The sequence below is a fragment of the Trichomycterus rosablanca genome, chromosome 13 (assembly GCF_030014385.1).
Source record: "Trichomycterus rosablanca isolate fTriRos1 chromosome 13, fTriRos1.hap1, whole genome shotgun sequence".
Classification (NCBI taxonomy): domain Eukaryota; kingdom Metazoa; phylum Chordata; class Actinopteri; order Siluriformes; family Trichomycteridae; genus Trichomycterus; species Trichomycterus rosablanca.
The window spans coordinates 20,975,498-20,992,810 of record NC_086000.1 but is presented as its reverse complement, the minus strand read 5'-3'; the positions used below and the strand labels follow the sequence as shown (position 1 = coordinate 20,992,810).

At 37.3% G+C, this 17,313-nt stretch overlaps 1 protein-coding gene across 2 annotated transcripts; it reads left to right on the top strand.

Annotated features, from left to right (window-relative positions):
• Positions 1-253: 253 nt before the first annotated feature.
• Positions 254-8,467, top strand: egln3 (egl-9 family hypoxia-inducible factor 3). Of its 2 annotated transcripts, XM_063007141.1 has the most exons (5): positions 254-683; positions 6,484-6,603; positions 6,682-6,818; positions 6,932-7,005; positions 7,091-8,467. In XM_063007141.1, exons 1-5 carry the CDS (start codon positions 324-326, stop codon positions 7,117-7,119), a joined length of 720 nt encoding a protein of 239 aa, XP_062863211.1. In that variant the 5' UTR covers positions 254-323; the 3' UTR covers positions 7,120-8,467. The 2 variants fall into 2 exon arrangements, with proteins under 2 accessions (XP_062863211.1, XP_062863210.1); XM_063007140.1 differs by having other exon boundaries at positions 6,484-6,818.
• Positions 8,468-17,313: the final 8,846 nt, after the last annotated feature.

Genomic DNA, 17,313 nt, shown 5'->3' with positions numbered 1-17,313 from the left:
ACATTACTGTTTTGAACCACTTTGCAAAACAGGACCACGTTTCCCAGAAAGAGAAAATAATTCGTGTGGGCTGCGCACGTGCTGCCGAGCCGTAAGGGAAAACAAACGGTGTGGGCGTGGCTGTACAAATAACCCCGCCCCCTGGGCGCTACAGCGCGAGCTGCACGTCTCACAGTCCAGCAGGTCAGTGAGAAGTTTACAGAGGAAGCTCAGAAGTTATGTCCTCACAACTCAGTTAGAAAGCTGGTTGTTTTTAATCGTAGTGTCGAATGGCTGAACCGTTTTGAGACAAACAGCAGCAGCAAGCAACGGCTGAAAGCAGAATGCCGTTTCTGCATCATATAACGGACTTGGAACTGGAGCAGTTAGCTTTGGACCGTGTTGTACCAGCTCTGCTGGACAGAGGTTTCTTCTATATGGACAGTTTTCTCGGTGACACGGTTGGTCGTGTGGTCTTGGGTCAAGTGAAACAAATTCACCGTTCAGGTGTTTTAAGTGACGGACAGCTCGCTGGACGAGCTTCTGGAGTGAGAAGAAGTCATATTAGGGGAGATAAGATAGCCTGGGTCAGTGGTACCGAGAGAGGAGCCGAGGCTATCAATTTTTTACTTAAACAGACTGATAAACTCATCTCACTCTGCGCTAGCAGGCTGGGAAAAAACACGATCCGAGAACGCTCCAAGGTAAGCATTTATATTGAGCTTAACATTATCAGTGTAGCAAGTTTTCGGGTACAATGCTGTGCAAGTATTGTTTTTATTTAAAGACTGTAAAAGGATTGCCCTACTGAACCAATCTCTGCAGCTAGTCATACAATTACAGTGTAACTTGTTCCCAGTTATGGAGTGTGTACTAATATAGGGATAATATTTTGCAGTTTTTTTAAATTAATTAAGAATTAATTCATATTTTTTTTGCTTTGAACATGCAAGAACATTTACTTAATGTGTGTACTTAAAAACATTTGCATGTTTTTTAATACAATGCATATGTAATATTCACTACTTAAAAAATTCTAATGACAAAAAATGCAAATACAAATGAGTTCTTTTTTTATCTATTATCGCTGCTATGTTTTTGTTTTTTCATTTTGTATGTATATATATATATATATATATATATATATATATATATATATATATATATATATATATATATATATATATATGGGTGTGTGTGTGTATGTATATATGTGTTTTTTATATTTGTAAACATTTAGCTGATTAAATGATTAGTATGTCAGTATGTTCTGACCATTAATGTTTTTAAGTATATTAAGTATATATCTATAGTAAATTGACTTAAAAACAGCCTAAAAGTGGGCTGCCCTTCTTTTCCAGTAATAACCTGTGCTTTTCTATTAAAAACAAATTTACAAATACAATTTACTTCTGCCATTTTTGTTGCATCTTTATACACTTATATATGTATATACTTTTTACACTTTCACTTACCATTATTTATGTGGTCATGGTTTTATTTTAAACTTATGTTACAGGTGATGATATAATTTTGTCTTACAAAGTTATTGGTTCAACAGCTTTTTTGCCAAAAGTGTCTTAAAGAGTAAGTGTAAAACTTGTTGTCTTTCCTCATAACAATAAAATTACAGTTTTACAAGCGCTGAGTATATCACTATAAGCATTTCTTATAAAGAAGATCTTAGAAAGAAATAACTACCCACATAATTTACAGCTTGTCAAAGCTACACTGATATATAATTGTTTTTACTTTAAAACACAATTACCCATCTTACCCATCCCTAAAAGCTCTTATGAGAAATTCAGTGCACAAAAGATAAACAGAGCGTCATATTAACTGTGTGTCAACAGTAAACTTTTGTTTAAAGAAAAAAAGGCGACAAGCATTTTTTATTAAGGAAATGTTTTTTGACTAATTATTTTAGTCAGCCATGTGTGGCATACATTGAGCTAGCATAAGTGGAAATGTGTGGGCCTTCAAATTTGTCATTAAACTGGTGGGGTCACATGTCATCTGGTGATTATTGAATATAACAATAACAAACTGACTTCATACACAAACACAAAGTAGAGGAGTTGTACTTGTGGAAAACATTTATTGAGCTCTCACCTATAGAAATTATGTAGGTTAGTAATAATATCTAATCTAAATGGAACTACAACGTGTATGGTGTCAAATGTGCACAACATGCTTTTAGAACTAACATACTGTACCATCTAACTAAATAAATAGCTGATTACTTAATTTTTTACTCGAATTTGTCAGTTAAAAAAAACACTATTTTTATGAAAACACACTTTACCGCTTTTGAAAACACACGGTTTAGTGATACTGCATCTTTACTTTGGCTAGGTAATTATAATCAGTATACAAGCCCCACTTCCAGAAAAGTTGGGACACTTTTTAAAAATGCAAAAAAAAAGAAATTTGTTTAATTGCTTAATATTTTGTTTTTAGTGTTTTCACTTACAAATCTAATTGTATTTTGTAATTATAAAAAAAACATAAAAATGTGAAACCTGCAGCACACTAGAAATATGGGGACAGATGCCAAATAAGACTAAAATAAGGTTATACAATTGACACTGTTTTGGAAGAATCCACAATTAGCAGTTTAACTGGTAACTTCATCAACATTAAGTATAAAGGGAGCTTCCACCAAAGAATGGGTTGTGGTTCACCACTGTATGTTAAACTTTATGAGAGAATCGTCAGTTAGTTTAAAGACAATGTTTCATAGCATAAGAATGCAAAGAATTTAGGTCTTCTACTATCTACATTTCATAATATTATGAAAACATTCAGGGAGTCAGGGGAAACTTTGGTGCGTAAAGGCCAAAGGGGGAAACATGCTGTGTGTACGACCATCAAGCCCTCATCCCTCAGAAACCATCATGCTACCGTGATGGGATTATGTTGGAAAATCATCATCACTTAACACAGTTTGCTGCTGTATCAAGAAATGCAGAAAGCCATATATTAATTTTGCACATCAACAAAATGAGTTCTCTGGGTCTGAAGTTATCCGAGATGGACCGAAAGACAGTGGAAATGTGTTCCGTGCTCAGACAAGTCAATTCAGTTTGTTTTTAGGAAAAACAGTTGTTATTGTTATTTTGGAGGGACATGCTTTTTCAAGAAATTCCATGTCTGGTTCAGCAGGACAAGCATTACAGGATACAGCAGAGTTACAGCAGTGTGGTTTTGTAGACATAGTGTGCATGTGCTTGACTGGACTGCCTGCAGTCCAGATCTGTCCTCTATTAAAAATGTATGGCACATCATGAAAATGAGTATCAGACAATGGCAACCACAGACTTTTGAGCAGCTCAAGTCTTGTATAAGAGAGATAAGATAAGATAACTGCAACAATTCGTTTTTTCCAATAGTATTTTACATTTCCCCAATTGATTTGTATAATTAAAAGAAAAGGTGATAAATATACCTCTTTTACAACTTTTTTCTTCAATTTCTAAATTTGTTTATATTTAAGAAATAGAATTAAGTTCGTCATTGAAAACAAAAAAAATGTTTTTGTCTGTTAAATGTTTGTTCACATGAATTAACAAATTACAAATTTTTATTGTAATTTTAGAAATTGTCCCAAATGGAGTTTGAAAAACAACCAAAAGACTGCAACTGATGAATAATTAATTTTTAAATTTTTCAACAAATTCAATTGACAATTTCTTTACAATTTACTGGTGAAGATTTGAACCCTTTACCCCTATTCTACATGCAACTTTTATAAACAAGATTAGACAATGGTGTGGAAGATTATGATCGCCACAGAAACTGGTTACCAGTGTAATTTTTAAACCTACAGTTTATTTTTAATAGGCTGACATATTGTCTGGTTTTATTTTGAACACTTGGTACAGTTACAGTAGCTGTTTATTATGAAGTGGTGCAGTAGATGATGAATACCACTGATAGGTTGTCACAGCAAGCCATGCGAGAGAAGATCACAAGTAGTACGTGACTCTCTCCACAGTCTCTCCTATACAGGAAACTCAAGCTGAGTCTACGGGAAGTAAGTGAGGCTTTTTTACTCGGTCAGCTTTTCAAACCTGTGCCAATCAACCATAACCTCCTACTGGCCATTGTAAAATGCCCTAGTTTAGAGACAAACCGACATGGAAAACGTAGATATTGTTGTCCAAGGGTGTCTTTCGTTAAAATGGCATGGACATGCTTTTCAGCTGAGTACTGCATGTGTGTAGGGAACGGGGTGCAGCAACACACTCACGCTCAACACGTAGCACTGTCATTAAACCTTCAAGGCACTGGCGGCTGGCCAATCCTGCTCTTTTTCTCTTTCTTTTCCTGTCTCACCTCCCCACACACGCACATGCACACACACAAATACACACACACACACACACACACACACACACACACACACACACACACACACACACTTGTCCTTCCAGACCTCTCCACAAGTGTTTGCATTGGGATATGACGGCAAACCTACGTGTGTGCCCTCATTGTGAGAAGGAGACCATGATAAATACGTGTTTGCAGAAATGTAAACATGTGTACCAGTGAATAGTTAGGTATGATTAAATGATAACAGGGAAGTAGAATGACATGGCTTTTTTTATATTATTCTTATTTTACAAACCAGCTAAGTTGTAAAATTGTTCTTTTTTTTCTATCTATTCTTTTATGGTTGCTGTAAAATAAAATAATACATTAATGTTTTGGATTAGACAAAGAAAACAATTTAATGGTAGCAGTTTTTCACCAAAATATATCAGATAAATCCACTTTTTTTTAATAAAACTCATATAAAAAGAATATTTGAACAAATTTACTAAATGTATGAACTGAACACAGAACTAGTCCAATTCCTAAGACAGAAGTCACTTCACATTTTAAGGATGGCTGCTATAAAAATGAGTAGAATTTTACTTAGTCTAAATTTACAACCAAGTAAATAGAAAAAGGTCAAATGGATTTATAATGGGAATTTTTAATGGTTATAATGACAAAAAAAAACTTGCGTGTGATGGTAGAGCTAACAGGATATATCGCGTGCTAAATTATGTTGGAGAGCAGAGGGCCAGGTGGGGCTGAGGTGATATGGGGTGAGATTTTGTTTCCTGTTTCATTGTGAGGTTGAGGCGTTGCTATTGTGCTGTTTAGGAAAAGCCACACTGGTTCATGAGATTCAGGACATGGTCAGCTGTTAGCCAGAATTTTATGACTTATCACCAGGGCCCCTGCTGATTAATCTGCAACTCCCAAATGGGGCAGAGCACAATCCAAACATGCAGCTAAGCTGCTTAAGAGCCCAGCTGGCAATTCTAAACTTTGAGCTAGCAATTTTGGTCTTATCGATTTCACAAAGGTGGATTAACCTCTCCAGTTTAGTTACCATGGAAACTTACTCTACATGGCTAACCTGATTAAAAGCTGGTTAGCTTACAGTTTAGTTGTGAGGTATGAACCAATCAAGATGTGTAAGATAATCCCTAGCGACTTCACATGAAGTAGCAACACTCATTCCAAGCCTACCACCTCAGAGACCCAGGTTCAGCTCTCAGCACCAGCCTAGTTGGGTACTCATACACAACCGGGTGTCTCAGTGAGGAAAAGCCAATTGGGAGTCACCTCCGTGCCCAACAGCAATTTCTGTCTTGTTTGGTAATAATGATCTTATATTTGTTTGTTTGTTTGTTTGTATTTTAACGTCATGTTTTACACTCTTTGGTTACATTCATGACAGACACACGGTAGTTACTCGTTACACAAGGTTCATCACTTCTCATGGTTATATCGAACACAGTCATGGACAATTTTGTATCTCCAATTCACCTCACTTGCATGTCTTTGGACTGTGGGAGGAAACCCACGCAGACACAGGGAGAACATGCAAACTCCACACAGAAAGGACCCGAACCGCCCCACCTGGGGATCGAACCCAGGACCTTCTTGCTGTGAGGCGACAGTGCTACCCACTTAGCCACCGTGCCGCCTCTTATATTTGTACTATGTGCTCATAGCAACTGCAAGCATGTTGGTTATAATGTCAGAGTGAGTGTTGCATTTGTAAATTTAACCCAGCTGGGAAATTACTGTGGTCAGTACAGTCTGTGAATTTGAAAAGAAACATTAATGTTAAACAATTTCAAGCATCCATTATTAACCAGTACAGAAGAATGTAGCCAAGGAAGTATGGCAAACAATCTAAGTAGACATACAACGCAAAATATAGTGAGGGGATATTATTTTGCTTGCAAACAGAAGTGGTAAAAACTTCAATTTTAAGTATTGCTGACAGATTACTTTTTACACCTCATGATATTACACCATTATTGCTCCCCCCAAAATAATGGCTTATTTGTTTCTATGCAATTTATCTTGGGTATAAGTTACATCTAAAGTTTTGTGACAATGGACTGTTAGTCTAACTATTCAGGCTTAGAAAAACTCTGTTTTGCACAGACTTTGTAATTACAAATATCTGCTTTTGCTTTTGTTTTTCTGTATTAGGCAATGGTAGCGTGCTATCCAGGCAATGGAGCAGGTTACGTGAAACATGTGGATAACCCGAATGCAGATGGCCGATGTGTGACCTGCATCTACTACTTGAACAAAAATTGGAATGCCAAGGTAGGCAATGTTAATAGCTTTTGTAGTTGTGTACTTTGTAAAATATCTACAGTAAATAATGCAGTGCTTTTGTTCCAGGAACATGGGGGAATTCTGCGCATATTTCCTGAAGGAAAATCTTATGTAGCTGACATTGAACCTTTGTTTGATCGACTGCTGCTCTTCTGGTCAGATCGCAGGAACCCTCATGAAGTACAGCCATCTTTTGCTACAAGGTCTGTTGTAGTCTTAGGGTTTGAGATTACATAAAGGAGCAATGTGTGAAAATTTACTATAAGACAAGTGATCTATATGCACTGAATTATAACTACATGAATTTCTATTGTAGGTATGCAGTGACTGTTTGGTACTTTGATTCAGAAGAAAGGGCTGAAGCAAAACAAAGATTCAGAGACTTAACAGGTTTGTTTGACTACTCCTAATATAACATTTATCCATTCATAGTAAAAAAAAATATTAACCCACATTTTTATTCTTTAAATTTCAGCTTCATCACAAGCCAGCAACACAACCTAGCAGAAGATTAGGATTGTGTGTGTGTGTGTGTGTGTGTGTGTTTGTTGTTTTGGCCCTTTGTGCACTTAAGGTACCTGATCTTCTGTCTCAGGCATGTTATTTGGATTGCTGTCTTTGTAAACTAAAACTAATTTCTTGTAAAGCAACAGCTACTTTTCCTAGTGACTTTTTACCATGTTTAAGTCAGAATACTGACACAAATGATGACTTAGTAATTGTTAACATTTTCATAGATATGTTTAGTTAAAATGAAATATTGTTTTATCGTGTGTAAGAACACTGGGGTATTTAGTTTTTTTTGTTACTTTATGCCAGAAATGAAAAAACAAAACAAAAAACAGTGGTAAGGAGATATGCACATATACACAGTATGCTCGTATACATTTATTTTTACTAAACTGTTTATCACTTTTAATGATACATTTAGATATAGTGCACTTCTTACATTTGACTGGACTACACCACAAATTAATTAAGACATGAAATTACCACCTAATGATTTTTATTGCCTTTGTGGCCCTAACCACTGTCAGAGAGAGAGAGAGAGAGTGATTAAAAATATTTGCAAACTAGAGCTTATTGAGTTTGTGATATCATACATTATGTAATAAGTTCATTTGGATGTGTGTTTTTTTACATGTTGTGTGTATTTTAAACATTCTCTTTTAATTGCAACAGATTGTCTTCAAGTCATTAAAAATGGTCAGCGTGCATGTTTTCACAAGGTTATCAGATCACTTCCAGGGCATAATAACCTAAATCATTTTGCAAATGTATCATGCATGCATGTATGTATACATGTGTATATGTACATATTATTAACGAAAAGGTTAATCTGCTACTGGCATGTGCCATGTTATTTTTTGTACCAAGTCCAAGATAAGGCTCAGCTGTAAAGTACATGATGGTAATGTTTAGGAATGCATGTATACGTGAACACATGAATAATGACAAACAAGTTTTTTTAAAAGCTAGAGTAATTCTCTGTAAAAACATATAAGTGCAAACAGATGGTGGAATACTATGTGTATAGTTTAACTGTGCTAATATCTCTGAAACATTGACCATGTCAATTTTATATTATGTATGTAACTTTATGAACCCCATTATTTTCTTTAATGTGTGTTGATTTTAAATGATTAGACAGCTTGCATGCTGGTCAGCAATGCTGGTTATGGACACAGAATAATAAACATTGGAGAATTGCTTTTGGTCACTGCTCTTTCAAAGTGTAATGTTTATTGTGACCTGACAGTGACCTGTCAAAGCAAAACTATCTTTTTTGTTTAATTCACAATTATTTGTCCACATCTGCAAAGCCAGATTAATAAAATATAAATGTGCTTACCAGTGTCTTTAATTAATATACATTTATGTGTATTTGCATATTAAATAAACACACTTATCTGTTTACAATAAATAAACCCAAATGATAACATTAATTAAATGTTATATTTATTTATTTATTAGAATTTTAATGTCACGTTTTACACACTTTGTATACATTCATGACATGACAGGTAGTTACTGCTTACACAAGATTCATCAGTTCTAGTTCAATGTCAAACACAGTAATGGATATTTTTGTATCTCAAATTCACCTCACTTGCATGTCTTTGGACTGTGGGAGGGAACCCACGCAGACACAGGGAGAACATGCAAACTCACAGAAAGGACCCAGAATGCTCCACCTGGGGATCAAACCGATTATCATTATATGGTTATTACCTTTTTTTTGACTCACCCCAATTTACTTCATTTATAGGTAAAACATCTGCGCCACACTTTTTTTTAACATTTCAAAACAGCCAAATAAGAGTGAAAAGTTTATTTAAAGTATTCAGTGTTTTGAAACATTCAGTGATAAGCAGGTTAATTGGTTACATGTGGGGTATCATGATTGGGTATAAAAGGAGGATTCACTGAAGGAACATGATCTGCAATTATGGATGGGTCGTGGCCACACGTCATGCATCAGTTCAAATAGAACATTTCTAAATGCAAGACTGCAAATACTTTAGGTATTTCGCCATCTACCATACAAGATATTGTGAAAAGATTTGTGGAATTCAGAGGGAATTTAATTTGTGTTGGCAAGGCCAGCCCTTAGATGGCATTGTATGAAAAATTGTCATGCCACTGTGATAAAAAATAGCCACATGGACTTGAGAGTAACAAATCACAGATTCTTGTACATTCAAGAAATACAATCCAAAATGTACAATCAAATACATTCAAGGCAAATAGTGATGGCATGTTTAACTGTATTGAAATAACATGATGGCAAGTTTGTATGTCTTGTTTATTCGAAACCCTGATTAGTGTAAAACACCATGTTGCACAGTGCAGAGTTTTTTAAATGGGCCGCAGAAAATAATAATAATAATAATAAAACAAACGGATGTGCACCCCCTGTGGAGTCTTGTAAACCCCAGTGGGACCAGATTTAGCAGAGTAGAGCAGAGAGAGAGTAAGATACATTGTTTGCGTTGCATGGGTCAAGTTTGTTTGTTTATTTATTAGGATTTTAACATCATGTTTCACACTTTTGGTTACATTCATGACAGGAAACGGTAGCCACTCATTACACAAGATTCATCAGTTCACAAGGTTATATTGAACATGGACAATTTAGTATCTCCAGTTCACCTCACTTGCATGTCTTTGGACTGTGGGAGGAAACCGGAGCATCCGGAGTAAACCCACGCAGACACATGGAGAACATGCAAACTCCACACAGAAAGGACCCGGACCGCCCCACCTGGGGGTCGAACCCAGGACCTTCTTGCTGTGAGACAACAGTGCTACCCACTTAGCCACCGTGCCGCCCCCATGGGTCAAGTAAAAAATCATGGACATAATGTGGGTTGCTTAAAAAAAAGTCGTGAAACCTTCTAGTCCAGTGTAGCCACTCTTATTTAGCCCCTGCACCAACTTTTTGTTGCAGGCATTTTACTGTATTTTATTTTTACAAACTACAATTAGATTTGTCAGAAGACACTGAAAATGCTGCTTTGTATTTTTATCAGTTTAATAAAAGTTCAAGTGATTTAACAAATTAGTTTTTAGTTTTTAGTTACAGCAGCCTGTAAATAAAAGGGTAGGCATTTGACTGGCACGCTGATTTGTGAGGGTGAAAGTTAAGGTAAACTCAAGGCTGCACCTCATTGGTTGGATACTTACCACGAGTAGAGTCATTTACGCTAGGTAAGCGGTCTACTTAACCTCCTGAGACCCGAGCTTTGATTTTTTCAATGCATTTTTTCTATTCCTTTTGTTTTTAACCTTATTAGTTGGGCGGCACGGTGGCTCAGTAGGTAGCACTGTCGCACACTGTCACAGCAAGTAGGTCCTGGGTTCGATCCCCAGATGGGGCGGTCCGGGTCCTTTCTCTGTGGAGTTTGCATGTTGTCGTGTGGGTTTTCCCCGGGTGCTCTGGTTTCCTCCCACAGTCCAAAGACATGCAAGTGAGGTGAATTGGAGACACTGAATTGTCCATGACTGTGTTTGATATAACCTGAATCTTGTGTAATGAGTAACTACCGTTTCTGTCATGAATGTAACCAAAGTGTAAAACATAATGTTAGAATCTTAATAAAGAAACAAACTTTATTAGTTTTCTAGTACTTTTGCTACCACTAGATGGCAAACAAAAGTGTCCACTAATGGGGACAAGTTTAGCAGGTCAAGGAATAAGGCATAACAAAGCCAAAATGTAATGTGACCGCAGGGTCTCAAGAGGTTAAGGTTTCGGGCGTGAGTTTGTGCAAAGTTAGCGTAGTATTGTAGCTAAAAGTTGAAGTTCGTGCATTTCAACAGGAGTGGACGGATTTGTATGGATTTATTTAACAGAAAGAGCAGACTGTGTGCTGCCAAAGTGTAGTTTGTCGAACCTCAAGTGTGCGCCGCCATTCTGACAGAACATCACAGTTTATTTAAGGATGACACTGACAAGACAGAATCAGTCTAACAAACAATTTAAAGGTACAAGACAGACAAGTGTTTTTATTTTCAACATTTAAACCATGGTAAAAGTTGTTATGCTTTTAATTTACAAGCTCAGTGAATTGCTAAACATGAAACGCCGTTCACTGACGGAGAACACACTATGGCCTCAAGTATTTGAACACCTGACCTTCAGCTTATTGTACATTCAGTTTGTAAAATACAGTGACCTCTATGTAAACGTTTCAGATATAACAACAACCACTTTTCAGTGGGGCTGATGTCAGGGCTCTGTGTAGACCACTGGAGTTTCTTTAAACCATGCTGTTCTTCATGTGTTTATAGACATTGCTCTGTGCACGGTCATGCTGAAACAGGGCCTTCCCTAAAGTGGAAAAATACCTTTCTTTATATAATTGATTGAATACATATGCTAGCAATTGTTGTGGCTGGAACACATGAATTCAAAAATTTTGGTGTCCTAATACGTTTGTTCATATACTGTGATATATTAATACACCTCATATTTGCTTTTTTGTAAATCGGCACAAAAAAGGTTGCCTACCCCGTTATAGAAAGTTCCTCAAATTGTTAGATCCTCAGTTGCTCACTAGATGTCACTCTTGCCACACATTGGATTTGTTTTCAACCTTACAATCACGCAGCAACCTTTAAATATACACCGATCAGCCATAACATTAAAACCACCTCCTTGTTTCTACACACACAGCTCCACTAACCATATAGAAGCACTTTGTAGTTCTACAATTACTGACTGTAGTCCATCTGTTTCTCTACATGCTTTGTTAGCCCGCTTTCATGCTGTGACTAATAGAGTGGACAGTGAGTGGACACGGTATTTAAAATTTCTGATCCACTCATACCAGCACAACACACACTATGCTTGTTTTTCTAATAATCTAAATCATTAATTAACTCTGTTCATGATATTTACAGTGAGAGAAAAAGTGTTTTATAAATGTAATTTGAAAGTATTTCTAAAAAATTAAAAGCCTAGAAAGATACACCACTTGGCTAGTATGTAAACACCTGACCATGAACTTAAAACAAGATGTGTGATTAGTATAGAAGCTTGTTGGTTAACAGTTAAGTGTCAGCTGATTACTGTTAGTCTTATTTTTTATTGACATAATTTCCCTCAGATTAAATTTACTTTTACATTTAGTGGTTGTATTGTTTTTTTTTTGTGTGAGATTAAGCTAATTCACCAAAAGGTAAACCCATTTACTCCTCTTTACTGGGGGTTCCACTAATTGTGGTGGGGAATGTAATAAATGATACAGTGTTATACTAGTAGTACAGCTTCCTGTAGCTGCTGATTGTACAGTACTTACACAACTGTGCAGAGGTACACTGCCTGGCCAAAAAAAAGGTCACACACTCTAATATTTCCTTTCACCTTTAGCTTTGATTACGGCACGCATTCGCTGTGGCATTGTTTCCACAAGCTTCTGCAATGTCACAACATTTATTTCTGTCCAGAGTTGCATTAATTTTTTCCCAAGATCTTGTATTGATTATGGGAGATTTGGACCTCTGCACAAAGTCTTCTCCAGCACATCCCAAAGATCCTCAATGGGGTTCAGGTCTGGACTCTGTGGTGGCCAATCCATGTGTGAAAATGATGTCTCATGCTCCCTGAACCACTCTTTCACAATTTGAGCCCGATGAATCCTGGCATTGTCATCTTGAAATATGCCCGTGAAGAGAAAGTTCTCATCAGGGAAGAGAAAATCCATTGATGGAATAACCTGCTCGTTCAGTATATGCATGCCAATAATTTGACCCTTCTGAAATGGATTAATATCTTTTCCACGACCACAGAATGTGTCTTTCAACATGGTTGTTTAACAAATGAGAAGCTACTCACTGCATCAGTTAGGGTTAAATAACTTGTTGCCAGCTGAAACATAATCACCCATGTAGTAATTATCCAATGGGAGGCTCTTACCTATTTACTTAGTTAAATCCAGGTGGTGACCTTAAGTCCTGTTACTGCTTGGGTTGTATTCTTGATTCTGAAACACATTAAATTGAAAACTCTAAAATAAGCTTTTTTGTTAGTTCTTATGTTAGTGGTCACATGAACAGAAACTTGTAAATAGTCATTTTTTGCAGATCTTTTGCAACTTACAGTTAGAGTTGGACTGTTTTCAAAGAACATCCAGACAAGAATTGACAAGAATTTTACTTTTTACAAAACTGTGACAATTAGTATCTTTAGTTCTCAAATGGTTAAAAAGTGTAATGAATAGGAAAGCTGATTAACAGAGTGGTAAACATTCCTCTGTCCCAACTTTTTGAGTATGTTGCAGATATCCAAATCCATTTTTATATGAACATAATCCAAGGTTTTCTTTTTAATGTGTTTTATATCATTCAGGAATATTGGCAAATTATCAGGAAAGAGTGTTTGCATCATATGGTACAGCTGCTTTTGTAAACATGCACACGCGTTGGTTGTCCAAAGCGACTTACAATTATGACACAGTTTTGAGCAATTGAGGGTTAAGGGCCTTGCTCAGGGGCCCAACAGTGGCAACTTGGCGGTGGTGGGGCTTGAACCGGCAACCTTCTGATTACTAGTCCAGTACCTTAACCACTAATTAAACATCAAGACCCATTTTTACTGGTGTTAAAGGGTGCGAACAGTTCAAACCGCTATTCTTCATCCTCCACCATACTTCACAGCATACTGTACAGCAATAAGCCTCAATAAAATCATCAAGGTGGTTAGTTAAACACTAAATCGCCTTTTTACTGGTATTAAAGGGCGCAAACCATTACTAACAGTTCAAACCGTTATTCTTTATCCTCCACCATACTTCACAGCATACTGTACAGCAATAAGCCTCAATAAAACCATCAAGATGATTAGTGCAAAGCATTAAAAACAGTCCAAACTGTCATTCCTCCTCCACCATACTTCACAGCTCACTGTACAGCACTGAGCCTGTAATTCAGAAACCTGGATTTTTAAAACCATCATGGTGGTTAGTGTAATATTAAGACCCCTCTTCACTGGTATTAAAGGGCGCAGAGCAATAAAAACAGTCCGAACCGTTATTCTTCCTCCTCCATCATACTTCACAGCTCACTGTACAGCACTGAGCCTCAATAAAACCATCAAGGGGTTTTTGTATCTGTTGGTCCTGGATTCTGTAAAGTTGCTTTGAGACAATGTCTATTGTAAAAAGCGCTATATAAATAAAGTTGACTTGACTTGACTTGTTCTAAGACAATGCAAAGCTACGTATATTGGACTAAATGATTTCCACTAGATGGCAGTATGGATGTTTGACCATAGATAAATATCAGACGATAGCGTGAGTTTAAGGCACCTTTTGGTGTTCTCAAGACTTCTTGATCTGATGTAGGTTCAGGTTTTGGGTTGCTTACTTCATATTATGCATCTAAATCTCCCATCATAATTTTAGGTTTGTAAAGCTACTAAAAAGGCTAAAAATAGAGGCTCATAGAGGTGCTTCATCAAGTCTGTGATTATTTTATGGCTGTATAAAGTCTGCTAATCCTGGTTAGTGAGATTCCACCTGTGACTGCTGTTCCTCTCTAATAATGCAGTTTGTTCACGTTTGGAAATTTGTCAGCCATGTGCCATGGCAGTATGCATGGTGGCTTATGTTTTGTCACATTTATGGTTTAGCCTCTACAAAACTCTCGTAGTTGCCCTAAGTAGCTTTAGAACATTTCTAAGTGCTAGTTTTCAATTCAAATTATGTAGAAAACAAAAAATCAATTTAAATCAAACACACTCAAACACACACAAACACCCCCCCCCCCACACACACATTATATACAGTATATATACAGTGTATCACAAAAGTGAGTACACCCCTCACATTTCTGCAAACATTTCATTATATCTTTTCATGGGACAACACTATAGACATGAAACTTGGATATAACTTAGAGTAGTCAGTGTATAGCTTGTATAGCAGTGTAGATTTACTGTCTTCTGAAAATAACTCAACACACAGCCATTAATGTCTAAATAGCTGGCAACATAAGTGAGTACACCCCACAGTGAACATGTCCAAATTGTGCCCAAATGTGTCGTTGTCCCTCCCTGGTGTCATGTGTCAAGGTCCCAGGTGTAAATGGGGAGCAGGGCTGTTAAATTTGGTGTTTTGGGTACAATTCTCTCATACTGGCCACTGGATATTCAACATGGCACCTCATGGCAAAGAACTCTCTGAGGATGTGAGAAATAGAATTGTTGCTCTCCACAAAGATGGCCTAGGCTATAAGAAGATTGCTAACACCCTGAAACTGAGCTACAGCATGGTGTCCAAGGTCATACAGCGGTTTTCCAGGACAGGTTCCACTCGGAACAGGCTTCGCCAGGGTCGACCAAAGAAGTTGAGTCCACGTGTTCGGCGTCATATCCAGAGGTTGGCTTTAAAAAATAGACACATGAGTGCTGCCAGCATTGCTGCAGAGGTTGAAGACGTGGGAGGTCAGCCTGTCAGTGCTCAGACCATACGCCGCACACTGCATCAACTCGGTCTGCATGGTCGTCATCCCAGAAGGAAGCTGACGCACAAGAAAGGCAGCAAACAGTTTGCTGAAGACAAGCAGTCCAAGAACATGGATTACTGGAATGCCCTGTGGTCTGACGAGACCAAGATAAACTTGTTTGGCTCAGATGGTGTCCAGCATGTGTGGCGGCGCCCTGGTGAGAAGTACCAAGACAACTGTATCTTGCCTACAGTCAAGCATGGTGGTGGTAGCATCATGGTCTTGGGCTGCATGAGTGTTGCTGGCACTGGGGAGCTGCAGTTCATTGAGGGAAACATGAATTCCAACATGTACTGTGACATTCTGAAACAGAGCATGATCCCCTCCCTTCGAAAACTGGGCCTCATGGCAGTTTTCCAACAGGATAACGACCCCAAACACAACCTCCAAGATGACAACTGCCTTGCTGAGGAAGCTGAAGGTAAAGGTGATGGACTAAACCCAATTGAGCACCTGTGGCGCATCCTCAAGTGGAAGGTGGAGGAGTTCAAGGTGTCTAACATCCACCAGCTCCGTGATGTCATCATGGAGGAGTGGAAGAGGATTCCAGTAGCAACCTGTGCAGCTCTGGTGAATTCCATGCCCAGGAGGGTTAAGGCAGTGCTGGATAATAATGGTGGTCACACAAAATATTGACACTTTGGGCACAATTTGGACATGTTCACTGTGGGGTGTACTCACTTATGTTGCCAGCCATTTAGACATTAATGGCTGTGTGTTGAGTTATTTTCAGAAGACAGTAAATCTACACTGCTATACAAGTTGTACACTGACTACTCTAAGTTATATCCAAGTTTTATTTCTATAGTGTTGTCCCATGAAAAGATATAATAAAATATTTGCAGAAATGTGAGGGGTGTACTCACTTTGGTGATACACTGTATATATATATTTATATTAGTCAACCAGAAATACTCAACCCCCTAAAGATAAGGAAATCTATCAAATCTTAATGTGAAAGCAACTACACAAAAAGAATAGATAAAGATTCCACAATAATGATCTTGTGAGGTTATCAAAGCAAAAGGATGTTCCACCAAGTCCTATGGATGGGGATTAATTAATAATGCAAGTAGACATTTGTCAAGAGAACCAGATAACTTAATTTCAACTTAAAGTTATGTAAAATAACACTTTTCTTTCTTAAGATTGATTGTATCAACTAATATTCTCTGTTTACTAAGAGTTCCTGTTGTATGTATGTGTGTGTGTAAAAATCACATTGGTATTTAAAATTTGTACCTCATTAGTTGTCCCACCTTTTTTGGAATGTGTTGCAGGCCTAAAATGCAGGAATGGATGTATTTTAACAAATAAAATGAAGTTTTAGACAAAACATGAAATATCTTGGGTTCATCCTGTCTGCAATGAAATATACAGTGTATGTATATGGTCCTTTTTGTCTTTGGTTCAAAGTGTCCATTTCTTCAAAGAAAAGCATCTGGAATTCTAATTTGTCTGATTACAATATGTATTTTCTGTGTGATGGTCCATCCTGAGTCCAGAGAACTTGATGCTGCTGCATGGTTAACATAAGCCTTTTTAAACAGTAAATGTGATGCATTGTTTTAATGAACTTCGTGCACTCTTTAACCTTCCTCTGCCATGCAGTCCACATGCTTTTTATTTAGGTTTTGGTCTAAATGACTATGAAACTTGTTAGGACTATTGCTAATAGTCACCAAGATT